This window comes from Paroedura picta, chromosome 15 (assembly GCF_049243985.1).
Source record: "Paroedura picta isolate Pp20150507F chromosome 15, Ppicta_v3.0, whole genome shotgun sequence".
Taxonomy (NCBI): domain Eukaryota; kingdom Metazoa; phylum Chordata; class Lepidosauria; order Squamata; family Gekkonidae; genus Paroedura; species Paroedura picta.
In genome coordinates, this window is record NC_135383.1 from 18,369,175 (window position 1) to 18,382,075 (window position 12,901).

At 50.2% G+C, this 12,901-nt stretch overlaps 1 protein-coding gene across 5 annotated transcripts in view; it reads right to left on the minus strand.

Annotated features, from left to right (window-relative positions):
- The window catches only part of NCOR1 (nuclear receptor corepressor 1), a 120,292-nt gene that overhangs the window by 15,208 nt on the left and 92,183 nt on the right, over positions 1-12,901 (minus strand). For all 5 annotated transcript variants that reach the window (XM_077311821.1, XM_077311822.1, XM_077311823.1 and 2 more), the window contains exons 35-43: positions 12,640-12,846; positions 12,404-12,550; positions 10,578-10,760; positions 9,866-10,031; positions 9,104-9,606; positions 7,253-7,381; positions 5,096-5,247; positions 4,277-4,500; positions 1,664-1,801 (exon numbers count right to left, since the gene is read on the minus strand). In XM_077311821.1, coding sequence (XP_077167936.1) covers positions 1,664-1,801; positions 4,277-4,500; positions 5,096-5,247; positions 7,253-7,381; positions 9,104-9,606; positions 9,866-10,031; positions 10,578-10,760; positions 12,404-12,550; positions 12,640-12,846 — 1,849 coding nt within the window. The remainder of the gene's footprint in view (positions 1-1,663; positions 1,802-4,276; positions 4,501-5,095; positions 5,248-7,252; positions 7,382-9,103; positions 9,607-9,865; positions 10,032-10,577; positions 10,761-12,403; positions 12,551-12,639; positions 12,847-12,901) is intronic.

Here is a 12,901-nt window from a genome sequence, read left to right on the forward strand (position 1 = left end):
CAGTCTCTAAGGGGAGGGATTTCCCAAGGAGCAAGGATCTTCTTACTAGCCTTGAAATGTCCTGCAGAAAGATCTACAAGGTCTGGCTGCCCTGCCTGCTCCCCCCCCCACCCCCACTTGATTGAAATGTGTTAACATTAACGTTTGTTTGGTTACTGTGCTGCCTGTATAATATACAGCATACAAATTGTATGAATACATAAACATAGGTAAAGGTAAAGGTAAAGGTAAAGGTATCCCCTGTGTAAGCACCGAGTCATGTCTGACCCTTGGGGTGACGCCCTCTAGCGTTTTCATGGCAGACTCAATACGGGGTGGTTTGCCAGTGCCTTCCCCAGTCATTACCGTTTACCCCCCAGCAAGCTGGGTGCTCATTTTACTGACCTTGGAAGGATGGAAGGCTGAGTCAACCTTGAGCCGGCTGCTGGGATTGAACTCCCAGCCTCATGGGCAAAGCTTTCAGACGGCTGCCTTACCACTCTGCGCCACAAGAGGCTCAGTTTACATAAACATAATCACAAATAAATTTAGTCTGTATGGCAGATACTTTTGCAGACATCATAACATGGCATTAAAAGAATGTGTTATTTTCTTGGATGGTTTTGTCTTTAGTAATGTAAACTTGTGGCCCAGAGTGGTAAGGCAGCAGACATGCAGTCTGAAAGCCCTGCCCATGAGGCTAGGAGTTCGATCCCAGCAGCCGGCTCAAGGTTGACTCAGCCTTCCATCCTTCCGAGGTCGGTAAAATGAGTACCCAGCTTGCTGGGGGGTAAACGGTAATGACTGGGGAAGGGAATGGCAAACCACCCTGTACTGAGTCTGCCATGGAAACGCTAGAGGGCGTCTCCCTAAGGGTCAGACATGACCCGGTGCTTGCACAGGGGTTACCTTTACCTTTACCTTTAATGTAAACTTAGTCCTTTCACTGATATTTGAAAATTTTCTATTGACATGTAGGTAACTACCATTGGATTACTGCATTTCGCACTGAGAAGATGAACAGCTAGTTCTGAATTTCCTGCACTCTGCAGGGGGTTGAACCAGATGACAATGGAGGTCCCTTCCAACTCTATGATTCTGTGTCTGGTTAAGGTCCTGCTGGGCGATCTCTTTTGAAAGAGCTTTACACCAGGCCGGGTGGAGGCCTCCTTGGAGCAGGGAATCCTGAGCAGATTTTGGTCCACTGATCTTAATGCCAGACGGACAGACTACTTTTTGCTCATTGGGTGCATAAGGGGAAAGGTGGTCCTGTAGATACGCCGGCACCAGACCATTTAGGGCTTCAAATAAGGATGTATATCAGCCATTTGGAAGCCAATCTTGATCCCCCCCCTCGAGGCTACACCGTTGCAACAAACGCAAGGAGTTATGCGACACCTCAAAGATGACATTTTGAGATCAAAGATCAAAGGAGACATTTCCCTGGGCTGCTTCTGCGCTGCTAAATCTATTTATCTTAGCTGCAACACTCCTTTGGAACTCTGAATCCTTTCGCAGATATCCAGAAGGGCCACTTGCACAGACTCGCCTATTCTTCTGACAGGTTGGACTAGGTACAGAGCCAATCCTGAAACGGGGCTGCGTGCAAACAGCCTGAACGGCCTCAACAACTTCACGCGAGTAAGCACGCGAGGAAGCGGTTTCTGAAGCCATGGTGCGGTACCTCTGTTCCGAAGGCTCGGATCTTTGGGAGAGCAGCAAGAGGGCGTCCGGCTTCTCGTGCATGGCCGGGGCCTGGGGCGGTGAGATTGGCTCGTAAGGCTCTGAGGAAAGATGGCTCCTTTCGGGGGACTTCCCAAGCCTGAAAGGGTGCAAGACACAAGGCTTCAGGAGGGCTGGCAGGGCAAACCAACGCCAAAACACAACCAACAACCAATTCACACCTGCGTGCTATTCCCTGCCAGGGTGTTTCAACCAGAGGGGGAAAAAACAATTAAAGTTACATTGGCGGGAGAGATTCCCGGGAGATGTTTGAGCAAGATCAGGAAAAGATTTTTCACAGTCAGAGTAGTTCAGCAGTGGAACAGGCTGTCTAAGGAGGTGGTGAGCTCCCCCTCACTGGCAGTCTTCAAGCAAAGGTTGGATACACACTTTTCTTGGATGCTTTAGGATGCTTAGGGCTGATCCTACGTTGAGCAGGGGGTTGGACTAGATGGCCCCTTCCAACTCTATGATTCTATGATTCTATTATTCTACGTGGACAACCATCTCATGAGACAGGCTCCAAAGCGTAGACCTGTTGAAGACGGGGCCAACCTGTTTACTACAGCTTTAGCAACAATGGCTAGGAGCAATGGGCTCAATGGAGAGGACAGTTTGTAGATGGGATATGCTGCTGTGGAGGCTCCTTCATTGATAGATTTTAGAAGGCGATTGGATGAGCGCCTGTCAGGAGTGTGTGATTTTTAAGTCCCTGAGAAGGCCCTTTATGGCCTCCGCCAGCTCGGTGTGATTCCCAACATGAGCATGCCGAGAATCCCCAGCAGAGTCCTTACTCTGGGCTCCAGGGCAAGCGGGCAATTTGGTTTTTCCAGCTACAGGTCTGAGATCACAGAACAGTCTCTTGGGACTGGTGCAGATCCCTTGCAAATAGATTTTATTTATTTATTAAGTTTTAAATTTATATACCGCTGCACCCCTACAGGTCTCGTGGCGGTTTACATGATAAGACGCTAAAATACAATAAAACCCTATAATTTACCCAATCAACAATAAAACAATAACAACAACAGGCAGCAGTGGTCACATCCTCTATACACAATTCTAACCCCATCTTGTTCAGCCAGAGGCCGTGCCATCCCTCCAGTAAGAGAGGGAGCTGGTCTGATAGACCTTGGGGATCCAAGCTGGAGTCCCGGGGCTCTGCCCTGGCCTCAACCATATTCCATATTGTATTCTGTAATGTATCTATAATGCTGTTTCATCATTAGCAACGAGAGACTGGAATTAGGGTTGAGTGTTTCGGCTCGGTTCAGCATGAGGTGGCGCATAGGAGGCCAGCACTATGGGGCAGAGAGGAGGGGTGGCGTGCCAGCCGGTGGCCACCTACAGACGCCACCACTACCCCTTCTCTCCGCGCCGTGGCGCTGACCGCCTTAGGCTTCGGTGATCGCCGAGGCGGCCGAACCGAACTGAAGTGCTCAACCCTAATTGGGATCTTGCCTATCTCTCTGGGGCAAATTCTCCCTGCTTTGTACGGGGGGTTGCCTGTACCCGAGATCCGCGCTTTCAGCAATGCCTACCGACCGCGATGGTTCCTACTGCTCTCTGTGGACCTGAATGAACAGCTTTTGGACGTTTAAGAAAAGAAGGCCTCAGCCTGTTTTGGGCGTCCCTTGGATTTGTGGCAGATAGGATGCTCCGGGCATGGTGACTGGAGATGGTCTCTCACTCTCCCCCGCCACATGATTCATTAATTCCACTTCAGCCTCAAGCGGCAGGCTGCAGCCAATGTCCACATCACCAAGGATTCAACCTCTGATCCACCAAACCAGAATTTAATCCGGCTTCGGAATTCTGGTACGGGAGGGGAATGCAAGAAAGGCTGTAGAATGAATATGAATCGATGGTTGGGGCCTGGGAAACATCTGATTTTAGCTCACTTCCCTGCTTGATTCCCATCTGGACTCCATCAACTTAAAAGGAGTTATGTACTCTCCCCCACCCTGCCCAGCAGGAGGCAGAATAGGGCAAGCAGTACAGTTAAGTTATATATTTAGTTTGGATTTTATTGTATTTGGTAATGTATTTATATTGTTGTTTCATAATTCAGTGCTGAGATCTTAAATGTTTGTACGCTATTTCTAATTTTCTGTAACAGCCTGGAAATACATAACTGTTCCGCCAGGCCTACGGTTTGAGGCCACAGAAATTAACGCCAAGAAAACACTGGCCTCTCTACCCACAAAACAGAAAAAAACCACCAACCCCCCCACCAACTGCCCAACAAAATCAGGCTCCCTCTATAAGACGATTTATGAATATATCTAAATTAATTAACAATTTAATTAATTTAATTGAAACGTTGAAAACCGTTATCGACCCATTTGCCCTGAGCCAAGCGGGAAGGGCGGGCTAAAAAAAAGATAAAAGAAAATAATAATAATAATAATTATTATTATTATTACTGTTATATAAAATTGAACACAACTTCAGTTTGCTACAAAATGGAAGCCCCTCATTCAGAGAAGGGGGACACCCTTAAAGCCTAAGGATTCTCCAGGTTCACTCGCATGTCACCCGTGAGGAAGGGGGCACAAACCCAGTGCAAGGTTACCTTCCCCTCCCTTTGTCAGAGAGGTTTTCTGGAGACACGCGGGCCCCCGGGCGTTGGTGTGGGCCAGGCTGTATCTGCGCTTCAGGGCTGTAGCGGTTCGAGGTCTTCACCCGGTTCGATGTGGTGACACTTGTGGGAGCAGAGGTCTGGAATGTGCTGGTGGGAGGCTGGAGAGACGGCTGCGTGGAGGCCTGGCTTCGAGCAAAATCCTGCGTGATGATTTGCTGGAGAGAAAGCAGAACAGAGACAACAACACAGCTGCATGAGACATTCAAAGTTCAATTAAGAACCGTAAACTGATTTGGGTGCATTGGCAAAGAGGAAGCGGCTAAACAATAGTTTGAGCTTATTGATGAAATAAAATCAACCGCATTCACACTTTACTTCAAACTGTCTGTGAATGTGAATACCAGAGGAGATGAGAGCTGGCTTTTACTTGGATATGGATGGGCAGAATTATCTATAAATATACGGGCAAAAAAGCATCTCTGCATTCTTCTTTTTTTTTAATGGTTATGTGCAAAAATAAATGAGATGTTCAAAACATTCAAGGATCTAACCTGGCCATTCCACTACACTCTCCCCACACACATTCACTTTTCTCTGGGAGGGATATGATATTAATATGAACAAACCAAAAAGCCAAACTCTGAGCAGAGAGGCTGCGTTATCTTCAAGCGGAATTCTGTTTCTGGAAGGTCATCAAAACCTGCACACCTGGGCAAATGCTTCGTGTTAATGTGCAAAGGCGGCTTCCCTTTCCGAGCGAGCCCAAGATTTTGCCCCCCCCCCATACAGCGAACTAAGGCAAACACTTACACAGATGTGATCTGCCAGTGTGATCAGGCGGTGGGTGCGTGGCACAGGTCCCATCCCTTCTGCCTGGGAGGAAGGAGGGGGCTGCGGTGATGGTGAATCTTGCTGTGGCCTGTAAGAGTGAACTGGCCCCTCGTACTGACGGCTGCAGTCTCCTGGTTGACAGATGGAAAAGGGGGGGGGGGGGACGATGGACATCATTCTGCCGAGCTGCTTTGCTGGATCATATAAGGGCCTACGAAACCCACCCTCCTTTTCCCAGCAGTGGCCAAGGGGAATCTGCGGCTGTGTTACTGAGTGAACGCTCAATGACAGCACTGGATCCAAGGGCATCCAGGCCAGGGGAAGAGGCTCAGCTGGAGCGCAAAAGTGTTTCCCTCCCCAAAATGCACAGATATGGAAGAAGAAGAGCCTCAACGCAGCTTACAGTCACCCTGTGAGGTAGGTGAGGCTGGGAGAACTGCCCTGTAAGAACAGATTTAACAGGACTGTGACTAACCCAAGGTCACCCAGTTGGCTGCACATGGAGGAGAAGCGGGGAATCAAACCTGGCTTTCCAGATTAGAAGCCACCGCTCTTAACTCCTATGGCCAAGCCAGCTCTCTATGAGATGGTCCACATATAATACTAGAATAACAAACTATACATGGAAGCATTTGGGGGCATATCTTCATCTATCTAGAAGTAGAAGAAGAAGAAGAAGAGTTGGTTTTTATATGCCGCTTTTCTCTACCCGGAGGCTCAAAGCAACTTACAATCGCCTTCCCTTTCCTCTCCCCACAACAGACAACCTGTGAGGTGGGTGAGGCTGAGAGAGCCCCAATATCACTGCTCGGTCAGAACAGTTTCATCAGTGCCGTGACGAGCCCAAGGTCACCCAGCTGGCTGCATGGGGGGGAGTGCAGAATCGAACCCGGTTCGCCAGATTAGAAGTCCGCACTCCTAACTGCTACACCAAACTGGCTCTAGATACTCAGACCTTCCTCTGTTCCTCTGCTCCAGGGATCATGAACCTTTTGAAGCCTGCAGGCACCTTTGGAATTCTGACAGGGCATGGTAGATACAGCCACAAAATGCCTGCTGTAAAAGGTGGAGCTGGCTACAAAATGGCTGCCACAGCATACCTACAGTGAAGATTCTTGTGCAGTAGCAACTGCTGCCAAACCAATGTTTAAAAAAAATCTGCACTGCCAGCCAAATCTTCAGTGGCCAATCAGAAGACTTGCTGGCAAAACCCCCACCTGTCCCTGCCCGCTCTCTAAAAATATTTGTCTGGCATCAGAAACGTGCCAGCGGGTACTATGGGGCCCAACGGCACCGCAATGGGGATGCCAGACCTACTCTGCCTCTGGATATGGCGCTTCCATTACATAGTTATTCTCTGGATATGGAGCTTCTGTTATAGTTACATTGAATGCATTTCTTCCACCCTCATGGTCAGATAAGCCTATCAGATTCCCTTTCTCCATTAAAAATCACCTTCACAGTTGAAGTCCAAGGAGACGACAGTATGAACCCAAGTCCGCATTATTTCGGGCCTGCACTTCCTTAAATTTGGGCCTGCACTTCCTTAAATTGTCCAGTTTATTGGATTCTACATCCCCTTCGGCACACAGAGCCCCGCTTGCTCCAATATGCCATTTCCTTGCTTTTCTTCTACAGAGGTTGTACCAAGTACAGCCCCCCTCCCCCACCCCCACCCCCCAGTCGTGCTCCTGTCCCAGGTTTTTGAATGGAAGCATGGCGATTCCCCTATCTGGGTTTCCAGCCTTCTGGCACATACCCTGCTCAGTGTCCTCTTTAAACGACATCCTCCCTAGACAGCATTTTGTTCTTTCCAGCATCTCTCATTTTGTTCCTTTATGCGCCACACACTTCCACCTTTCTCTCACAGATCAGATCATCCGACAACATAAAGTTCCCAGGCCTTGCCAACTTCCCTCGGCATCAGATACTAAATGACAGGCTGCCCCTGAACAGGTAAGCTTCACTTAGCCATCAGGGGCAAATTTACTGACTGTGTGCAGTGTCACTACCTGGGTGCCCTCTAATGTTCTGCACTAGGTAAAAGAAGGCTGGCATGACAAATGTCAAAAAGATTTGCCTACTCAAGATCCGAGGGGGGGGGGGAGCGGCAGAGAATTAACCAACCAAACTTACTTTCTGCCTGGGCCATTTTCGGAGCTTCCTGCGGATAAGGTGGCATCTTTTCTTGGGGAGGGATTGGCGAGTTTGCAGGGCTGATCACCTCGATGGCATCCCTGGGTGGTTCATAGCGGTGGGAGGAGACTGAGGGGACAACACAGAAAGGGGGCGGAGTCATCAAAAAGCATTCAGGACCAGATGTCCTTTATTTACCTGTTGAGTACACTGAATAGAATGGGCCGCATTTCCAAGCAAACCTAAACAGGACATTTCCTTTTCTGCTTTGGATCGGAGCTCAACTGCAATTATCTACAACCGAGCAAGAAGATCAAGGTAAACCTGCCTCAGCCAAAGCATTTTCACAATGCCGATCTGCAGACCTTTCCAAGTTCTAGGTCACTTTCAAAACCTTTTTTCTTTCTTTCTCCCAAGTGATCATTTCGGAACTGTGTGAACTCTGGCCCGCTGGAGAAACAAAGCAGGAACTGCCTTGGGTGCAAAAAGCAGCTGTCTTGATAAATGTATCGGTGGAAAATACAGGGCTGAAGGTCTTGAGCAGGGGTCCCCGACCTTTTTGAGCCTGCGGGCACATTGGAACTTCTGACAGAGGCATAGCTACGAAATGGCTGTTGCAAGAGGCAAAACCGGCCACAAAATGCCTGCTGCAGCTTACTTTCAGTCACACAGTAAAGACCCTCGTACTGTCGGGGCAACTGTTCCTAGAGCAATGTGTATAAAAACCCAGGTAGCCAATCAAATTTTCAAGGGTCAATCATAGACCTTGATGGGTGGATGGACCATTCCCCCCTCCCCCCCAGCCTAGGCCACTTTGTAAAAACACCTGGCAGACACCAAGGACTAGGCTTGTGCGCTTCGGCTGTTAAAGCCGCAGTTGAAGCCTGAAGTGGCCAGCGCTGCTGCGGGGGGGCGGGGGGGGGGGCTATGGTGGCGGCGTATGACCCGGTGCCTGCATGCGTTGACTGGTGCATTGTTGCTGCCCCCCCCCCCCAGTGCTTGAACGGCTTGAGGCTTGAACGGCTGTTTCGATGGCCGAAGCACACAAGCCTACCATGGACTCCTGGGTCTTGAGTAATGCCTACTAAAGAACAGATGGGGAAGTGGAGTTTGGGCCAAGCCTCACTGCCCCTCCCCATAAAAGTAGAAGAGCAAAAAAAAAAAAAAAAGACAGAAGTCATGCAAACAAAAAATTCTCAGGCGTCATGCAGGATTGTTCAAGTTGCATGATTTAATCTGGCTACAGAATTTGTAATCTGAACCGCCTGGGCGGAACATCTAGAACAAATATTCAGGGCAGAACGCATTCAGGCTTGGCCATGGAGGTGTCTTTGTGTAGGAAAAAATTCTGAATTCTGCAACCAGTGTTTAAAAACTGGCAGATCTGCACAAATGCCTTTATTACGTCCCATGGGCTCAGTCTCCACCAGCTAAAAGCTATGCACAGCTGTTACAGAGCTGCATTAAGAGTGGAAGGCCGGAAGAACATGGCCCTAGGGGCTGGGGCAAAGCGCTGCAAGGAAACAGTGGCTGTGTTATGCCTGTCTTAACCTAGCAGGCTGAGTGTGTATTGTGAATGCTAAGGGGGCCAAAATGTGTTGCAGGGGACGCCTGTGTCTTGGGGAGATAGAGAAGAATCATAGAATCATAGAGTTGGAAGGGGCCAGACAGGCCATCTAGTCCAACCCCCTGCTCAACGCAGGATCAGCCCTAAGCATCCTAAAGAAGGTAGACTGTGGTGACTCCCAACACCCCCGAGCTCTATAACCAAAATAACACAGGAGCAGCAGTGCGAGGAGACACCCCTGCACTGAGCTACAGGAGCCGAAAACCAGGGGAAGTCAAACATACGGCTACTGGAAGAGTCCGAGCTCTGGGAGCCCCGGTCCCGGGCGTCCTTGTCGGAGGCGATCTGCCGCGTGATGATCACGTCGATGAAGTTGGCGGCGGTGATGGTGGTCTTCCCGCGAGTGCGCAGCTCCTCCTCGTACTTGGATATGGAGGGAGGGCCTTTGTCCTTCCCGGCCTCCGAGTAGACGGCCGAAGACGACTGGCTCAGAGGCTTGCCGGCAGAGAAGGCGGATGACGAGGACGTGTACGGGCCCGGAGGCCCCCTCTTCTCCGCCTCCAGCGCCTTCTGTTCCATCTGCTGCTGCTCGCTCAGCACCGCCGACCGGCGGGCCGGGTTCTCTTCGATCCGGCCGCCGTCGTGCTTGCTCTCTTTCGACTTGCCCACTTCCATCTGGGGGGCGGAGGCGGCCGCGTCCACCAGAGCGGCCAAGGCGTCGGCAGCCGTGTTGAAGCGGGAAGCGGGCAGCCCCTGAGTTATGGAGGGGGCGCCGGGAGGGAGCTGCCTGTTGGCGAAAGGGGAAGGGTTTCAAGACACCTGACAGATGTGACACTTTCGGCAGCCACAGACACAATCAGGATGCTGCTCTTATTTAACTAGCATCTTGGCGGAGGCGCTCCTACCTTCTACATTTTGATTGCTATCAACTAAATTCATGGAATGTTTTAACCGTTTTGTGTAATTTTACGTCAGTGAGATCAACGAGTCGGTCCACTGGGGAGGGGGGGGGGAATATAGCAATGAAATAAATTCTCAAACCGTACATGATGCGTAACTGGGCGGCGGGGTCCAGAGGGGTGATCACGCTTGTTCCGTTGGATCCCTGGAAAATGCTGGGCCTCTGCTGCAAGATATTCTCTTGGCTTCTGACCGAAGGGGAGGGGGAGCGGACGTACCCGTGGCTTCCAGGTCTCCCTGGCTGCTCGGCACCTGAGGGGTGGCAAAGAAAAATCAAATTGGGCATTTTTTTGAGACTAGGCTTTTATGAGCCTAGAACATCCACTGATGCACAGAGGAGGAAGAAAGAAGCATCTATGCCAGACGCAGCACTCTGACCCAGCCACTCTCTGATTGGTTTCCGCTGGGGATGGACGATTCGGCCGTTTCCCCACCTTGGGTACAACTGGATGAGTCATTCCAGGAACCAAGAACTACCCAAACTACCCAAACAACATATTCGGCAGAGACTCCTTGCTGTGTCTCTGCGTGAGCCGCCGTTCTGGGCAGTTTTTCTTCTGGCTGAAAGGTATGCCCAAACTCACAGAAAGAATTCTTAACTGCAGAGGACATGTTGTGTCCCCCCTCCCAATTTTATACCCAAGTGCTCCTGAGCTTCTATTCCTAATCTTCAAAAAGGGGGAGGGAGCAAGGAGCAGCATTTTTATCCTATTGCTGTCTCACGCACAGTTTGGCTTACACAGTTCCTTGTTGTGCCTGCCCTACCTAGCTCCAAAGATTTGGCAACAGGGCACTCACCTGGACGAAGGTAAAGATCGGAGGGAACCGCTGCCATTCTCTCCCTCTCGCGTTCCCGTTCTCTCTCCCGCTCGCGCTCCCTCTCCCTCTCGCGCTCTCGTTCCCGTTGTTCCTTCTCCCTCTCCCGCTCTCGTTCTCTCTCGGCATTCGCAACTGCAGATGCTGCCAGATGTGATGGGTGACCTGCCAAACGAAGAGGAATGCTTTGAGAAAGAGGTGGCAGAGACTGGCAACAAAAGGCAGATCGCCCACAACCAACTTAGAAGGGCGTTATATACCAGCTTCACCATCGCAGCTTTCCTCCAAAAGGATTCTGGGAACTGCAATTCTGGTAGCCAATCAAAATCCTGCCGTTCCCTACTGTTCCCAGGGTTCCCTGGGGGTGCCAGCAAAGTTGCTAAGACTAAAGTGAAGATGTGCCCCTCAATTTGTAAGGTGTTGCCATGAGGAACATAGACAAGAAAGTGTAGCATGCTTCGCACCATACCCACACCTTTGCCCCTTAAGTACCATGGAATGTGGTTTAATAAAGCCTATAGAACACCATTCCTAGGAAGGGTTTCCCGGGTGGCCCAGGAGGACATGCAGTGATCCCTGGAAACCAGAGAGTAAGTCAGGTGAACAGTTTGAAATACCTGCTGGATAGAGCCAGAGGTTTGTCATCTCGCCAGCCAGAGGGGCATGAAGGGGACTGGCTCTCCCCTTTAGGCTAATCAAGGGAAGGAGAAATTAACTGGTGCATCCACAAACTCGGGAGAGACTGAGGACCAGAGAGTCGATTTCGAATCCTACCAGATGGGGAGATTTTTAAGATGGGCATGGGGTGTGTGGCGAGTTGAGTCACTGACTCCTAGGACTTGGCCCTAGAGAAAGAGTACAATCTCATCTCAGATCAAATGGAATGTTCTTGCAAGTTGTTATTAACTGCAGAACTGTGGCTGGCATATTCAGAGGCAGGACATGGCAAGATGGTAATTCCTTTGTGTGCCATATCCTACCTCTGAAGATACCAGCCATGGTTGTTGGCGAAATGCCAGGGACTAAAATTACCAGACCACAGCCACGCAGGCCAGAAAACCCTCAACAGCTAATTTACTACGGCCGTGAAAGCCTTCAACAATTCACAGAAGGATTACTTTGACAAAACAGACCATCTGCCCTTTAGCCTTTCCCCCTAGCTTTCATTAGAAAGTCCACAAGCAGACAATGAATCAGAGAGCCTTCTGGCAAACTTTAGGCTCCAGATTAAGGTTTACGGTGCCTCTGAAGAGAGACTTACAGTTCCCCAGTGCATCAACCCATTCCATGCTGGGTACAGGGATGCTGGTTTTCCAGTTCAAATTTGAATCTGAATTTTTTATACATTAAATCGTATAACCCATAAAAGGCAAACATATTGTCCGTATTTCATAACGCCACATTTAACGCATCTGACGTGACCGATTTGCGACTCAACTGCCTGACAACTGCAGAGAAACAAATCATACTTACATATGTGGGGCAGAAAGTTTTCCACAGAGAAACGAAAGCGTCAGAAGATTTTTCCACCCTGCATCACTGCCATGAGTGCCACAAGTCAATTACGCCTTGCACTGAGTCAATTACGCAGTGTGGCAAAACAGCAGAACCCTTTGATGGCCTTCTGCCTCCTGGTCATCCCAATTGCACTGCACAGATGCTGCCCACCTCCTTATCAGCACTGAGGCCTGCCCTTGTTGTTAGGGTCGAGAAGACTTCTGATGCCCTACCAAGCACGATCACCACCGTCGTTTGTGGGGACGTCCCTGTAGCTCTTACTTGACGCTCCTGAGCGGGGCAGCCCTTACCTGGGGACATGGAGGGGGGGTTGTAGGGTCGGGGGAACGCAAGCTGCGTTCCAGGGATGTACGTGATTCTCTCCATCGGGGGAGTGCTTGTTCCTCCAGGGTGAGGTACTAAGATAGTGGGAGCCATGCTGTTCAGATCAATTATTCCTGATTGAAAAGGAAAAAATGAAGTTGTGGTGTCAGGCACTGTTCAGTCTCCGGTCTAGAAAGCACAGGCCGGGCGAAGAAAGACTCACCTCTTGCTCCTGCATAGGGAAGCGCCAACGTTTCCCCCCTGGGAGAGAGTCCCCGGGCAAGGTCGGGACGCAGGTTGACCTGCATCTGCTGGGAGGTGATGTAATCGTTTAAGATGGTCTGCCGGGTGTTCTCCATCGCATAGAGTTGGTACTGGCTGGGGTATCCAGGTGTGGGAGACAGCTGACGTTGGAACATGTAGGCAGTAGCTGAGGGGCAGTAGGGAGGGAGAGAAAGGCATGGGTCATTTGTGGAGAACTGCTG